Source organism: Balearica regulorum, chromosome 14, assembly GCF_011004875.1.
Source record: "Balearica regulorum gibbericeps isolate bBalReg1 chromosome 14, bBalReg1.pri, whole genome shotgun sequence".
Taxonomy (NCBI): Eukaryota; Metazoa; Chordata; class Aves; order Gruiformes; family Gruidae; genus Balearica; species Balearica regulorum.
In genome coordinates this window covers 4,288,637-4,304,779 of record NC_046197.1, presented here as the reverse complement: position 1 = coordinate 4,304,779, position 16,143 = coordinate 4,288,637, and the positions used below count along the sequence as shown (strand labels likewise).

General features: G+C 36.4%; 1 protein-coding gene across 1 annotated transcript in view; it reads left to right on the top strand.

Annotated features, from left to right (window-relative positions):
- The window catches only part of DOCK2 (dedicator of cytokinesis 2), a 204,163-nt gene extending 188,998 nt beyond the window's left edge, over positions 1 to 15,165 (top strand). Inside the window, exons 45-52 of the mRNA XM_075766092.1 lie at positions 304 to 480; positions 1,811 to 1,894; positions 5,928 to 6,065; positions 8,317 to 8,444; positions 10,038 to 10,218; positions 11,727 to 11,847; positions 12,844 to 12,986; positions 14,364 to 15,165. Of these exons, the coding sequence (XP_075622207.1) occupies positions 304 to 480; positions 1,811 to 1,894; positions 5,928 to 6,065; positions 8,317 to 8,444; positions 10,038 to 10,218; positions 11,727 to 11,847; positions 12,844 to 12,986; positions 14,364 to 14,438 (1,047 nt within the window). The 3' untranslated portion in view covers positions 14,439 to 15,165. The remainder of the gene's footprint in view (positions 1 to 303; positions 481 to 1,810; positions 1,895 to 5,927; positions 6,066 to 8,316; positions 8,445 to 10,037; positions 10,219 to 11,726; positions 11,848 to 12,843; positions 12,987 to 14,363) is intronic.
- The last annotated feature ends 978 nt before the right edge of the window (positions 15,166 to 16,143 follow it).

Here is a 16,143-nt window from a genome sequence, read left to right as displayed (position 1 = left end):
ATAAAACATGTATCTACATGAATCCTCATGTACAAAATCCTTTGCAAATTTATCACACAAGGCTATTGTTCTTATTTTTGTACATACAAAACTGTTATTACTTATGTTTTATCTTTCTACTGCTAGGATCAATATATCTTACAAGATGATTTATATTTTCAGGACCAAGTCCTAACAGAATTGAACAAATCTGTGTTGGTTTGCGGAATTGTAAGAATGTTGTTTGTACATGTGAAGTTTTATAAAACAAGAAAGACCTTTTTATCTCTTTATAAATTTTAAAAGTCTTTTGTTTCTTTATAGACCACAATTAGTCCTTTAGAGAATGCTATTGAGACTATGTCCACAACAAATGAAAAAATTTTGATGATGATTAACCAGTACCAGAGTGATGAGAACCTTCCTATTAATCCACTTTCTATGCTTCTGAATGGAATTGTTGATCCAGCTGTTATGGGTGGCTTTGCTAAATATGAGAAGGTAAGAGCTTTTAAGTCAATGGAGAGAACATATTCAGATATATTACTTCATAATCCTCCTGCATCCTTTGTTCAAAGTGGCAGTGGAACGTGGGCTGGGAATATGAAAGCCATAACTCTACTGATTAAGAGAGCCTCATATCCTGGTCACATCTGTCTTTGAAAGCAGAAACTAGCAAACTAGAGTAACTGCAGCTCAATATTAATTGCAGTTATGAGGGGTTTCATATACATGTGAGACAAGATATCCCTTTTTTAATGAAATAGGCTTTCTCACATCAAAAGATTTGGTCTGGAGTAAATCAGTCGGGTTTATCCTACAGTAGATCTGGAGTATTTAGATCTGGGTTATCAATTAAACCATCATCAGGTTTTCTCAGTAACTGCAGCCATTTGCATAGCAGGTTTTGTTGTTAAAAAATGGGAATACAAATAAAAACTTTTCTGGCAATACATGGAAATTGGAATGTCTTGAGAAACTGAACTGTAGAAAATTTGTCCCTAAGACCACCTTGTGAAAGCGAGGCAGGAAAGAAAGCAGGAATGTTAAAAACTCATATAAATTTAAATTCTAAATTATTATTTAAGTTTTTGATGAAAATTAATATGGTGTTACCCCACAGCTGCAGAACTCTATTATTTCTGCCTGCCATTTCCTGATGAAAAGCATGTGCCATGCTCAGTAGGCTCAGCATGTCAGATAGGCTCAGATAGTGCTGAAAAGGTACCATATATATATGTACAAACATAAGTTATATGCAGTACACATGACATATTCTGGAGGAGTAGGACTTACGCTATGTTAATTTGAGAGTATCATTTGTTTAGATATTTGGCTGTCATGGACAAATAGCAACATTCTTTTGTACCTGGGGGATAAAACTTTTGGGCAGCAAAAGGACATGTGTATGCAATATCTTCTTCTGCTTATCTATGAAAGAGTTCAATTTCTTTATTGAGTAACACTGGCTAATGTCAGTACGTAGGATGCTTGAATAAAATGATAATTTATCAATTTAAATCATGATACTCCAAATTTGTGCCTTTTTAGTTTCAATGCAAGCTTAATAAAACAATAATTGGGTTTCATAGTAAAGGTCTCAAGCTCAGAAGCATTGGATAAAGTCTGAATACCTTTTAACAAAACAGAGAAACCTCAGTTCTCAATGGATATAAGAAGGAATTATCACTAGCAGCATCTGGTTAAGGAGCATGCATGCGTCTCATTTGATGACCAATAGTCTGGTCACCAGCTGGAGTCAATGGAGTAATCACTGATTTCTTTACCTGTTGAAATGATGGACTGAATTATTTTTTTTTTTTTGTCTAAGGCTTTCTTTACAGAAGACTATATCAGAGACCATCCAGAGGATCAAGAAAAGCTTAATAGACTCAAAGATCTAATTGCTTGGCAGGTAACTTCTTACTGAGAGCACTGATCAGAGGCTTCATCAGCTATTCTTTTTTTCTGTTCCTTTCTAGCAGGAGAACATAGCATTTAGATGATTGTGTCATTTTTACCATTTGTTTGGGGTGGGATTTTGGGGGGTTTTTTGAGGGCTTTTCTTTTTTTTTTTTTGGACGACTGTTTCCCCAAAGCAGGGAGTGGTAGAAGAATAAGATTCTTCTACAAACTTTCTGTGTAGCTCTCTGATGAATTCAGAGTATTTATTTGAAAAGGAACTCATAGTAACGTATTCTCTCTTAGACTAAACCTTCTGTTTCGGAGTATGTAAAAGGACTATCTATTTATTATTCTATTTAGATATTAATAGTTTCCCTTAAGTAGGAAACAGGGCTTCAACTCCTTCAATTTTAATGTGCCTAACAGGATTAGCATGTATTCCATTACTAACCCACTAAGATCACTGACCAAACAGCATAATTCCTTACCCTCTGATGTGGCATGTGTTTGATAAAACATTCTTGGGGATGTAAGCGATCCTGTCCTTCAGCTTTTTTTTAAAAATCTGTGCCTAAACTGGAGAAGTGGCTCAACTACAACAATCACATCGTATTTCCTGAGGAGTATCATCATTGTAGTGCCTGTCAGGAGTTAGATGAAATGCTACTAGAATCAGGGGAATTACCCCTATATCCCCTTATGTCCTAGGGAAAGCAGTAGGCCAGAAGAGTACTTTGTAGAACACATCATTTGGAATGGTTTACCAAAAGCCACGTGTACTTGGCTTCATTTATGGTTAAAAGGGCCAGGATTTCAAACTCAGATTGTATTCCTGAAGACAAAACTGAGAGCATGACAAAAGTCATAAGGACTTCATGAATTGCTGGGAAAACAAGCATTTGCAAATGCCAGAATTTCTCTTGGGAAGTAACTCCTTTCTAGAGGTGGGTGGGGTTTCCTTTTTGGGGTTTTTTTTGAGGTTTCTTTGTTTTGTTTTCATTAGAAACCTTAATGGAATGCTAGTTGCTCACAGGAGTTATTTTCATGCTCAGTAACCCTTCAAGACTGCTGCTACTTATCTTTTGTGGGACAAATAGCTCAGAAGACCAGTAGTAAATATTTTTAAGCTATATCTCCCCAAGAAAACTGAAAATTCTGCCTATACTAGAAGCAATGAGGTTTTTTGGGTTTTTTATTTTTAGTGAACATATGGTAAGCCAACCAACTGCAGAACCCTTTTGTCCTCAAAGAGAAGCATGCACCTATGGCGGTGGTAGCAGAAAAAACCTATTTTTGCTGAGATTCAAGGGAAAATGGCTCTTTTCATTGGCCTAAGCATTTGTTGTGATAATGGAGGGAAGAAAAACATGACCTCAGAAATTATCAATTCTATTTGCATTATCCAGTCCACATAGAAATTATTGCCATCAATACATGGCAAAACGACTAAGAGAGAAGACACATTTTTGCACATAGGTAGTTTGTTAAGAAACCACTAACTGCTAAGTCCTCTGAAGTTTAGATGGTTTAAGTGAGAAAGAACTGTTTGCTGTGTAAATGAACGGGCATAGTAATTGCTATATGAAGGCATAATATAATGATTTCCCTTTCAAGAGGGATGTTATGAAATAGTGTGAGTTAATCTGGAATTTTAGTATCAGAAGTGAATGGCTCAAGATATCTCTCATCATGTTCCATGTCTCATTCTTTGTACTAATGCACTAAACAATTCTTCCTCATTGATTTAATCTTATGCCATCCATGTGAGGAGGGCTACAGTATCCTGGGCTGCATCAAAAGCAGCGTGGCCAGCAGGTCAAGGGAGGTGATTCTGCCCCTCTACTCCACTCTGGTGAGACCCCACCTGGAGTACTGCGTCCAGCTCTGGGGTCCTCAGCACGGGACAGACATGGAGCTGTTGGAGTTAGTCCAGAGGAGGCCACGAAGCTGATCAGAGGGCTGGAGCACCTCTCCTATGCAGACAGGCTGTGACAGTGTTGGGGTTGTTCAGCCTGGAGAAGAGAAGGCTCCGGGAAGACCTTATAGCAGCCTTCCAGTACCTAAAGGGGGCTTATAAGAAAGATGGAGACTAACTTTTTAGTAGGGCCTGTAGTGATAGGACAAGGGGTAATGGTTTTAAACTAAAAGAGGGTAGATTAAAACTAGATATAAGGAAGAAATTCATTACGGTGAGGGTGGTGAGACACTGGCACAGGTTTCCCAGAGAGGTGGTAGATGCCCCATCCCTGGAGACATTCAAGGCCAGGCTGGACGGGGCTCTGAGCAACCTGATCTAGTTGAAGATGTCCGTGCTCATTGCATGGGGGTTGGACAAGATGGTCTTTAAAGGTCCCTTCCAACCCAAACTATTCAATGAGTCTATGATTCTATCTCTGTTTCATAAATGAGAAAGAGCAGGAATTAATCATTTATTGCTCTCTCAACCTTGAAATGAATCTTCCAAATAGTTTTAATGGATTTTTCTTGGCACTATTTTCTTAATGTATTTGAAGTTTCTTCCTGTTTCATTTTGATTCATCTCAGTTTGGTTTTTAGTTCGAGTCACCAAACTTTACAGCTTTCTCCTGTATCATTGCCCACCACAGGCTCTGTATATGGTTGCTTTCTGACCATCAGAAGTACTCAGTGGATGTAGTGGTATAAATTGTCTATAGTACCATTTGGCATTAGGAAATAAAGTGGTAATTTATATCTATCCCTGTAAATCCCTCTAAAGGAGACAAACAGGTCTCTCTAGTAGATGGGTTTTAATACCATGTTTTTAAAAGTTATATTGAAATTGAACTTCCAGAAAATATGATGAGGTCAATAGGTGCGCCGATGTATACAAGATTAATAGTGTTTATAGGGTCAGAACACAAAAAGGAAGTATGGAATCTAAGTGGATTTTACGAGAAAGCCCCAAACATTAATGCAAAACAGTTAAAAGTCAATGGTAAAGCAGTTAGAAAAGGTTACTGGCAGAAGGGTAGCTAAAAGTGTGTTGCACAAATCTCATAAATCGCCTTCTTCAAAGACTGAAGAAAAATGGAATGTCTTTATATTTTAGAGAAGCACTACAAAGTTTCTCTTTGTGAACACGTTTATTATTAATTAAACAGCATGTCAAAGTGTGCTGTCCGTTATCTTTGAAGATAAGATTTGTTTTGTTTGCTTTCAACTGGCTATTATTACGCTAATATAACAGGAAAGATGATAGTAGCTATATAACAGCAAAGGAAAGCATTGTAGGGAAGACGTGTTAGAAAGGCACTATTACTATCATATTTGCTTCATTATAAAATTTTTTTCTCTTTTTTATTTGGTAAGCAAGCCACTTCTTCTGACAAAGAAGAAGAATTTTTTAAGAAATTCAAGCTGCCTCTGGTCATGGCTTGAGTTGTTCTTTTGTCTACTGAAGCATTATCTTACTGAATTTTTCGTGCAATGTGGGGAGTACAGAGGAAGTCTGCACAGTAAAATCGAGGAGGAAGGAAGAGGTCACCTTCAGTAACTAGGCATTAACATATTAAATTGCTGCAGCAATTGTCAATGTGATCACAGGATTAAGTCCCCAGTAGATTCATTGAAACCTTTCCCAGTCATTTAATCCTCCGTTTGGAAAGAAAAGAGTTTGAAACCACCTGCCTGGAATCTACTTGGATATTTTTTCATCCCTACCTTCTTTCTTGTAAACTATGTCAGGCACCTTCATAAGCAGGTGGACTAGTAGTCTAAGAATTTCTTAAACTCTCGCATAGTGTGTTTAATTTCATAAGTGATTAATTTTGAAATATATAGAAGAGAGAAAACAGTCACTATGAGGCAGCCAACATTCTTCAAAAATTTACTGAGCAAGTCCATTTTTCCAGAGCCCTTTCCATCTTGTAGTTACTGCTAAAAGCTGAGATCAACTGACAAATCTGTCTGCCCATCGCAGTAAGAGTGTCGCAGTTCTTAGCAGATACTTGAAATGGAGCTAGAAGGGTTGTCAGACCCAGTTTAATATTCTCACTTTTTTCTTCTTTTTTTCCTTCTTCAAGATACCTTTCCTTGGGGCTGGAATTAAAATTCATGAAAGAAGAGTTTCTGATAATCTTCGTCCTTTCCATGACCGTATGGAGGAATGTTTTAAGCATTTAAAAGTGAAAGTGGAAAAACAATATGGAGCCAGAGAATTGGTATTGCTCTCCTTTTAACCTCTCCTGCACTTTCTCATTACTTAATACACACCTTGTTCTTCTAAACAAAAACCCATACTAAACTTTTTTGTTTCTTGTGTGTTTTCTTGTGATCTGAAGTTAGTAAGACCTGAATTTTATAGTAAGAGTTGGTTCAATTCTCTGATGTATCAAATATTCCTCATTCTGGAAGATTTGGAGTATTTTATTATGTCTATTAAAATTGCATTTCTTTTCTGGCTTATTGAGAAAGTAAAAGCGAGTTCTCATGTTTCTCCTCTTTGTAATTTTTCTTAGTTGTTTAGGGCTTTGATCTGCAATTGATGTCTCCCTGTGCTAGCCACTTCCAGCTGTGTTGTGAAGCAAAACCTATCATGTGTATAATACTATAAATGTTAGTTGAGACCAAACTGAAATATATGGGAATTGGAGGATATCTTCTCAACACAAATATTCTCTCCAGACAATTCTTGAATAAAATAGTCTATCTGAACTTGTGCAGGCTAGCAAGAGTGATATTGGCTGGTTTGGGGCATTAAACATGAGTTGCTCTAGAGATTATTTTATGTTGTTGCTTTCAGCATTGATGATTTTGTAAGAGGGTTTATTTCTTCTTTTATAGGGGAAAGTAGCAAGTTTCTAAACTAAATTTTGGATGTGTGCTGTGTTACACACCAATATGATGAAAATTCTGTGTATTTATCTCAGTATGTTTTTCTTATTTTCAGTCTCATGCCTCCATCCTTAGCAATAATAGATACTGTAATCCACAATTAGCAATCTTGTCTAATCCTTGAACCCTTCAGCGCTCTTACAGATCAGCACATAAAAAAAAATAACCTATTTAAAATTTTGTAAGAACAGAGAATGTACTTTTTGAATGGCGCTACTGCCATTTTACCATATCTGACTCTCTAGTGGCTGGCCTGAGCTTTTTTATTAGAAGACAAGAAAAAAAAAAAGTTATGCAGCCATTGTGTCTTTATCACAAGATTCTGGCCATTCAAAGGATGAGCAGCATGTAAACTCATTGCATGTGAACTCTGCAAAACACTTGAAAATAATTCTTGAAACTACAAATGTTTCCAAGTCTTCTGCTACACATCAGAGTCTTAGTGAGAAATTACATCAGAAGCAAAGTACTTGAGAATTTGGCATATGAAATTATGCATAAATTTTTAATATTTTCTGGATAATCAGAACAAATCCCCATACTTTAATATGAGAAGTTTTTTAGAAGTTATTCATATCCTGTTTATGGGATAGAAATTGAAGCAGGCTACAAAAGTAGTTTATGGTATGCATGCACTGGGAAATTCTCAAAAACCTGCCTCATATCATGACATGATGATAAGATGAGCTAACTAGGGAGAGGCATGCTTATCCCAGGAAATAAACAGAAAAAGAGAGAAGAGCTGACTGCACTCTACAATTTTAGATCCCAGAAGTCACCCCTGAAGAAAGAAAACAGTTCTAGTATTAGCCAAGAAATGTGATTTTTTTGTCCCTACCTTATTAACAAGTGTAACAGGAAAGCATTTGGAAATAAGTCAGATAGTTTCAGTTAACTTTGTACCAGACTGCAAAGCCTAAATAACCATCATCATTAAGCTGAATATTTCCATTGTGATAGCTAAATCTTCTTTAAGAAGATTTGGAGGAAAATCTCCTTTTTCTCATTTCACTGCAGAACATGCTCTACCTCATGCTTTGCAGACAGAGACGGCACAGCATACGTGGCTTTGTGCAATATGGATACATGATGACCTGGAGAATCCTCTTGTTCTTCCTGTCTGGCTATTAGGGAAATAAACTTTCTCCAATATTTGCAAACATATAATTTGAAAAGGCTGCATTAATGTATGGAGATGGCAGAACCTGTTGTATTGAAGCAGCAGCATGATTAGTGTCTTGGAGCAAGGACTAATTAAATCTATTTGCCCAAGCAAGTACTTTAATAGCGTGCCCCAGGTCTGTTCAAAATAAGATCAGCAGACACTGTTTATTTTAATTTCTTTTGCAAACATAAAATTAATTATGTCACTTGTAGTTTAGCTACTTACTGTATCATTGAGTTTGAGAGGTCTTAGAGTGTATCCAGACAAAAGAGTCACAGTGATTAATGGTTGCAAATAACTTCTTTCATGGCAAATGTTAAAACAACTGTGCTATCTTCAAGACCTAGTGAGAAGGGATGAAATGAGGTTCACGTGAAGTTTGATAAAAAATGTTTCTCTTTTCCATCCTGTAGCCAGATTTTGATGACAAGAGAGTAGGACGGCCAAGATCCATGCTGAGATCCTATCGTCAATTATCAGTTATTTCACTGACTTCCATGAATTCAGACTGCAGTACTCCAAACAAAATTGCTTCAGAAAGGTTGGTTACAAACACAATACAAATTTTCTTTCAGTCTTAGTTTTTAAACAGTTTTATGGGATGAAACTAAAAGATTGAAGAAAAAAAAAAAGGCATTCAAGGATAAAGACCACTAGCAGTCTCTTCAGAGTACACCAAAATTATTTTTAACTCTAGCTATCACTCTGTCCTGGCTTAAAGCTACAGTATTTCAACCTTAGTAGACAAAATATGCTCAAGTCTCACTGAAAAAAGTTACATTTCACTTTTAGGAAACAAATATTTTATAATTTAAATGACATTTCAAATATAATACAAAGATCTGGGGGTTTTGCAGGTTTGTCTTTATACAGCTTTTAACTTAATTAGCATCTTTTTGCTTGTAAAAATTGGAGAGGAAGAGGAAAGCCTTTAAAAACTTACAAGTAAGGAGGCAAAGCCTGGAGTAATGTAAAATGCTTTGTCTAATATGCTTTCTTAACTGCAGCACTGGGAAATGTAGACTTTTAAGTTTGAAAGAATAGTTATAGGTGTATTGTTTAGCTTTTTCATCAACAAATTGTTTTGATCACTTTATAAATTATCCTTTGGGCACACAGAACTTCTTCCCAAACAAGTCACATATGAAATTGATCTTGCTGAGCAGTGTTTGTGATTTTTTTTTTTTTAAACACCTGATCTCCCTTTTGGAGTACTTCAATTATAAACAGTAAAAAGTCCAAAAGTGTATGACCCTCACTTGGAAGTGTTTCTTCTTAAGATACCTCTCTGTTCTTGTATGTTCCTGCCCTTCAGCTTCCACTCAAGAAGGGTGTAGCACAGAAACATGACTTGTGGCATATCTGCCAGACTAGAACCACAGAACCAGACAACTATACTTAAGGAGCTAAATCAGGCGCCTACTTTTAATTCTCACAATGCCTATTTGTTTCTAGGAAGCATGAGTCAACAAATTCACCATGCTACTTGCTTTAACAATTTTTGTTGTAAAATAAGTTCAGTCCTATGTTCAATGGGCTAATTACATCAGCAGAGGAGGGAGTAAAGCCAGCACCAATTTCATAATTTTTTTAAAATGAAAACTAGCCCAATTTTTAAACTGTAAAAATTAGAGGAAGAGAAGGATGGAGATTTTTTTTTTATACTGAGTATGTGCATTGTTGTCCAATATGGTGAAATAAATAGGAGGATGCATTTAAAACATGAGAATAAATGGTAACTCTGTTCCACTGTTTTCAACAACCAAACCAGCATGTCTTGCTTTCAGCACCATCACCACTGTGCACAACTTGCCATATGAGCTCTAACTCTGTTTAGTTTAGGAGTTCTTAAGCTAATGCCCAAATCTTTAAAAAGGGATTTGCACTCATATTAATATTTTACATTCTTTGCAACACTTTAAGACGATGTCATACCTCCTGAAGGCATCTTATTTGTATCTACAGTTGCCAGCTGAAACACATCATGTAATTTTTGCCAACAGTTTGCAAGGCTTACAGAAAGTCAGAGGAAAGGATGACCTGCATTTATATTTCATGGGGAAATGATGTCAGAATACCAGTGGCTTTTAAAATATCGCTCAGCAACTTGTACTTTTTTCTTTTGCTCCTGCAGCTTTGATCTGGAAGTAGTGCTACCAAAGCCAGTAAAAGCAGAATCAGAGGAGACTGCTCTGCAAATTAATCCTCACCCTGAAGTAAAGATGAGAAGGTCCAAAAAAAGAACAAAAAGAAGCAGTGTGGTGTTTGCTGATGAGAAGACAGCACCTGACATTTCTATCTCCGACATGAAATGTGTATGTTACTGATTTAGAGTAGTATTTTATAATCCATAAAAGAGAGGACATTACTGCTTTGGTTAGGAAAAGAAAAATGTATCATATAGAACTCTAGCTGTCATAAAGGGAAATATATGCAGGATGCAGAGACAATCTGCCCTGCCATGAATGAAACCTGCAAGATGCTGAGGAGGAAACAAATCAATGGAAAAATCAGAACATCTCTACTTGTTTATAATGACAGATAATATAGCCCTGAAGTTGCAAATTCTGAAGCTTGGTTAGCTTGCAATGGAGTACTATATTGGGAGGGTTAAGCTGCAGAGGCGCAGTTGACTTTCCTGCAGAGAGGCAATTGACTGTGCTGACATTTCACGGCAGCTCCTTGCAGTCAGGGCTATTTCAAAAGTGATGAGCCCTGTACCTTTTGTACTTTGTTATGGAACATGCAGCTGTTAGGAAATTGCAAGATTGCAAACAGTGTTCCTTAAATGGTGCCAGACTGAAGTTTGGAAGCACAGGAATATCTCACTCCATAGATGATCTGAGTGCTTTTATTGCATTGCTAGATCATTAGAATGACTTATATAACTGCACTTTTTTTCTTTTTTTTTTTTTTTGGTTTTGTAGTTTAATTCTCAGGAGGCTTTTCTTCTTTTAATATAAAAAGAAATAATATTTTTTTTAAAAAAGATGTCTTCTTGATACACAAGCCTTATCTAAATTAAAGGATCAGGCAGTAACAGGTTGTTGAATTACACAGAGACCATAAGTCATTTGATAAAAAAGTTTTAGAGAAGTCATCAAAGGTAAAGTGAATTCAACATAAAGCTAAGATTCTTTTGGGAAACAAGGAGAAACTGGTGGAGGATTATGATTGTCTTACACCATGTGTCCTTATACAAGAGAGAGATATAAAGCACAGTCACACTTTGAGAAGCATTAATATACAAAACCAAGCAATACCTTTGTCTTTTGATTAAATTAGATAACACATACACCTAACTGTGGGAATCTCACTATGTACTGAGTGACAGGATTTTCTTTTGCTTCAGAAAAATAGTGATAAGCCTCGCAGCAGCTGAGCTGGCTATGTTAATGCAATAGGAAAAAATGTTTTCAAAACTTTTTACATTGCAGATCAGGGTCAGAGCTGGCTGATGGTATTATTCCAAAGATATGGTAGGAATACCATCCTATGGTTCCAGATTACAGAATCTCTTCTAGCTAACTTTTTTAGAGTAATGTTTTTTTCTGTATGGAATTAAATGTATTTAACTGTAAATCATCTGTGAAATTGTTACATGTTTTTAGCTAGTGTATAATATTATATGTGGACCCAATTCTACTACTTCTAGTTACTTTTATTGTTTATTCTGCAAACAATTCCATAAAAAACTTGGGTTCAGCATGATAGTTTGTTTATGAATTATTTTCTTTTATGCTTTTCACAAAATACTATTTTGTTTAGACCTTTGTTGCTCCTATCTCAGTTCATCTTAATGGCTTTTTTTTTAATTAAACAGCTGTCAAGGAAATACGAGTTCATGAGTGACACCAACCTCTCAGAACATGTAGTGGCACCTCAGAAAACATCTGTCCTCAAGCAGATGAGTTCTGTCAGTCGTTCTATGCCAACTATCCCAGGTAAGCTGCTTACAGTTAGGTAAGAGTTCTGCACTTCTTTATTGCTATGTTAAGATAATAACGCCAAGCAGAGCAGGTAGCTCTCTCTGTGTGGCTCCATGCCTCTGAGACAAAGATTACAGTTTAAGTGTGTATTGTGCATGTGAGGCTGAACTGCTACTACTGCTTGGTAACACTGTGCTGCCTAGTAGCTAACATGCAGATTCTAAAAGTGTTACTTCTGGAGCTCCGAATTTTGCTTCCTTGTATACTGGGGGCATTCCCCCTGCCTTGAAAGAGGCAAGGTTTATTCATTTTCCTTGCTTTGTAGAACTCACTTGCAGAAGCAAGGGCTTCTGCAGTCTGCCCTCAGAGCTGAGGGCAGCGTTGGAAACAGGAAGAATTGCTCTGTACTTTGCTTTGGCAGATGAATGTCCCCAAAGGTTGCCCCATAGTAGGGTTTCAACTTCTGCTTTTGATGTTAAAGAGGAATCTCATAAGCCTCCCTCACAGCAAGAGGAAGGGGAAACAAGATAACATAACTGCTCAGTAGAAAGATTGACAGTTGCATGATAGGGAAGGGGAAAGTGTAAGTTGAAGGTGAAACTCATCTCTAGGCCAGGGTGTACAGGATATTTCAATATCCTTTACCCCCTACTTCTTCCATAGCACATCCCATTTCTTAGTCTGCACTATCCCTATCTTTCTAGATGCCTGTAACAGACATTTAGCACAACACAACAGACTGTCATAGCCCACTACTTTTTCATGTATATATCTATTTTTTCTTCTTTGACCAGATTGGTTCATGTTTTTTCACTATTCAGTTTCAAAGTAATGAAGCTGAGTGCTTCCACATTACATATTTTTTGTATTCTAAGGATATAGTTAATTAAAAATATCTCATTTCTTTCCAGTAATTGCAGTAGTTCATTATTTTGACTTCTGCTTTATCTTATACTCTGACTCTCCTTTTTTTTGTTTTGTTTTGTGCAACCAATATGTTTCTATTCTAAGGATTAACTCTGTCCATCAGCCCAGTGGCACCTGATGAAACAATTGCATCACATAGGTTGAGTCAACCAGTGTTTCCTTCCACCTCAGATGGTGACAAGAAAACCTTCAAAAAAAAGAAAGTGAACCAGTTATTTAAAACAATGGTAAGTTATGTGTTTATGGGGAAAAAAGAAAGTGTTACCTCTTCAAACATTCTATGCTCTGAAAATTAAGTAATTTTAAAATACCTTAAGATCATAAGTCAAACTTCTTTTTTTATTTTTCTTCTCTCATCAGAGAGAGGAGTGGAAGCTCTATGGGGAAACAAAAATTTGCCTCTGGCTGTGCTGTTGGAGTAGGGACGTACATCTTTGTGGGTTTAAGAGGCTCAGTTGTGCATTTCTGCATCTGTACCACAAGAGGTCTCATTTGACCTACTGATTTTCTCTGATTTGCTTTAGATAACATTTATTAGCAAAAGAGGAAAGCAATTACTACTTGTTCGATTTAATTAGTTCTAGCATCAGAGTAAGGTAAGCATAGCATATATGGCAAAACATGCACAACGTGAGTCAATTGCTGATGTCAGAGATGCTTGTTTGAAAGTAGAAATTGGCTTACACTGGAGTCATTAATGTTGTTTAAAACAGGTTGCCTTTCTTTAGAGTAGGAAACCTTTCACTGATTTCTGTGCAAATTTCACAAAATCAAAATGATTGAAATTAATGTAGTGTTTTGAAAGCAAAATATGTATATTCAGTGTGGATATTAAAATTCAGAAGTTTTAAAGTTTTCCTACTTTTTTCAGGTAGTGGGAGGGTGACATTTAATGCTGGTAGCTTCTGATATGCATACTGCATAAGCATTCTGTGACACTTGTAGTATTTTACATGTCAACTCTTTGATGATCTTTCAAAGCAAAGGTTGATTATTTTTTAAATACTTATTATTGTTATTTTTAATTTTTTCTAGTGAATAGATTTCATTTTGATCCATGAGTTTCTGCAGTCTTTTAAAAAAAAATACAGATAGTGCCTTCAGTGACCATAGAGAAACATTTAGGAAAATCTGCATTTAAATGTGTTCATAATCTTATTTTTCTGGTATGAACAAGAATAACCTATTAATTTGAAGTCTGTGGGATTTCACTTATATTCAATTTATCACATACTTGTTCTTTTCAGACCCAGGAGTAACAGCGTTTCAGCATGATCTCATCCACTCACGTTTAAACCTAAATAGCATATAAAATAAAGAGGACAAAATGTCCTTTTTTACAAGTCTGAGAAAGGACTGAATAAAGCTAACAATCCATTTGTATAGTGCTTCACAGCATGATTGGAATCATGTGGACAGGTTTAAATACAGGTTTATGGTTTTGCAGAATAGAGAAATTAATTCAAAATATCCAGGATTTGGTCAACATCTTTTTTTCTCTAGGCATAGCTTAAGGCCACAAGCTAGTAATTAGTATACATATTACTGAATCCAATACAGTAGTCATTTTAACATATGGCACTCTGTTCCTCTTTTTTTTGCAGCGCATTTCCAAAGTTCTAGAAGATGGAAGGCAGTCTGTGGAGCACCATTTCAAATCTTCATCTACAGATCTGTAATTCATTCCATTACAAGACCACTTCTCAACTGAAAATAATTATATATAAATACATATCCTATTTTGGACCACTGTCTAGTCTAAAGAAAGGCACTGATAACATAGATGGCTAATAGAGAATATGAACAATATTCATGGGCTCTGATAAGTTACTTGTGATACAGATACGGGAATAACATTGGAAGATAATACTAAAGGATGTGCCCACCAGAATATGGAACAAAAGTTTAGTGAGCCTCTGGTTATATAGATCAAAGGGTATGTACCTTGGTGACAAAACTTGTTCTGGGAAGAAAGATGTATTAAAAGGCCATCTGCAGTGGTTACTATATAATGTCAGATCCTGTTCCTATCAAAAAGCACAGAAGTTACCGGTTTGTGTAGCTTGTATAGACACACTCCAGTTATCTTTAAACTATTGCGGGCAGTGTAGTCAAGGCAACAGATGGCTCAGCACAAAATAGCCACTGACAATTTACTCTGTGGCTGTAGCTGGATTTACAGTCCTCAGATCCCTCTGCTGCTCCCACACACTGCTCTGTATCCTCCATCTTTCTCAGGGTGATGTCCATGACTGTGACACCATATGCCTGAGTTTTTTTCAGAACAGTGGCTATTATGTTGAAAACATCTGCAAAAGTTTATTTACACATGCACAAATTACATCCAGCAGTATGATAAACAAAAGCTGCAATGTTGCTGTTCATCAATAAAATGTTAAAAGTTTATTTTATTTGCCTTGAACTTTTCTCCCTGAAATCTCTAGGTATCGTCATATGTAAGGTAATAGTTTCTTACTGACAGCAAATGGAATTCTACAAGTCCAAGTCTCCTGCTTTCAAAATTGATTTTCTGCGTCTCTCCAACTCATGAGGTAGAGTTGGAAGATAATGCTTTGTTGGCATGAAGCTAGACATCACTGCAGGTCAGCATCTCGGGAATTTTGTAACCTGTCAGTTCTTTGTAAAGGCAAGTATGGTATCCAATTGTAAAGGTTTGTGAAAGGCGAGTAACTGATTTCCTTCGCTCATACCTTTATCTTTGACACCTACATAAGTTTATGTTAATTAAGTAAAATATGACTATGTATAGTGTTGTGGCTGGGAGAGACTGGCCTTGTTGCCATTTATATGGATATGGGAAAGACAAAGAGGTTAAAATTATTCACTTGCTGAGTGATTGAATCAATGGAAAGACATCTTCAGTTTGTTCTAAGCCTAACTATAAACACTTTTACGTTCAGCATGAATAATTTATTTAATGAATTTAGACTCTCTTTGCAAGTTGTCAGTGTGAAGCTGTTTTCTCACAGAAAACAATTGCTAATTATTTCTGTAGAAGTTTGAAATATTTGCCATTGGAACTGATACTGCGCCAAGAAATACTTTTCACTAGAATAACCATAGACAGCAAAATAAAATGGGTCCAGTATTAACACTAACTACAGTATTTGTTGGCATGGATACCGATAGACTATTTGTTTCATTGGCTTTTCACAGCAACTTGATACTGCTTCTGAGGAAGCACAGAGGAAGAACAGGGCTTTTCTAGAAAAAAAGCTCAGTTTAATAGAGTAGGTTATCTGTGAGTGGGAGAAAGTGAAAGGCTGAGGGGTGCATGTTTAACATCTTGCTAACCTGGGAAGAACAGGGGAGGGTACCCAGGTTGTCCTTCAGTATTATTTGCAGATACATTGAAGAAATATT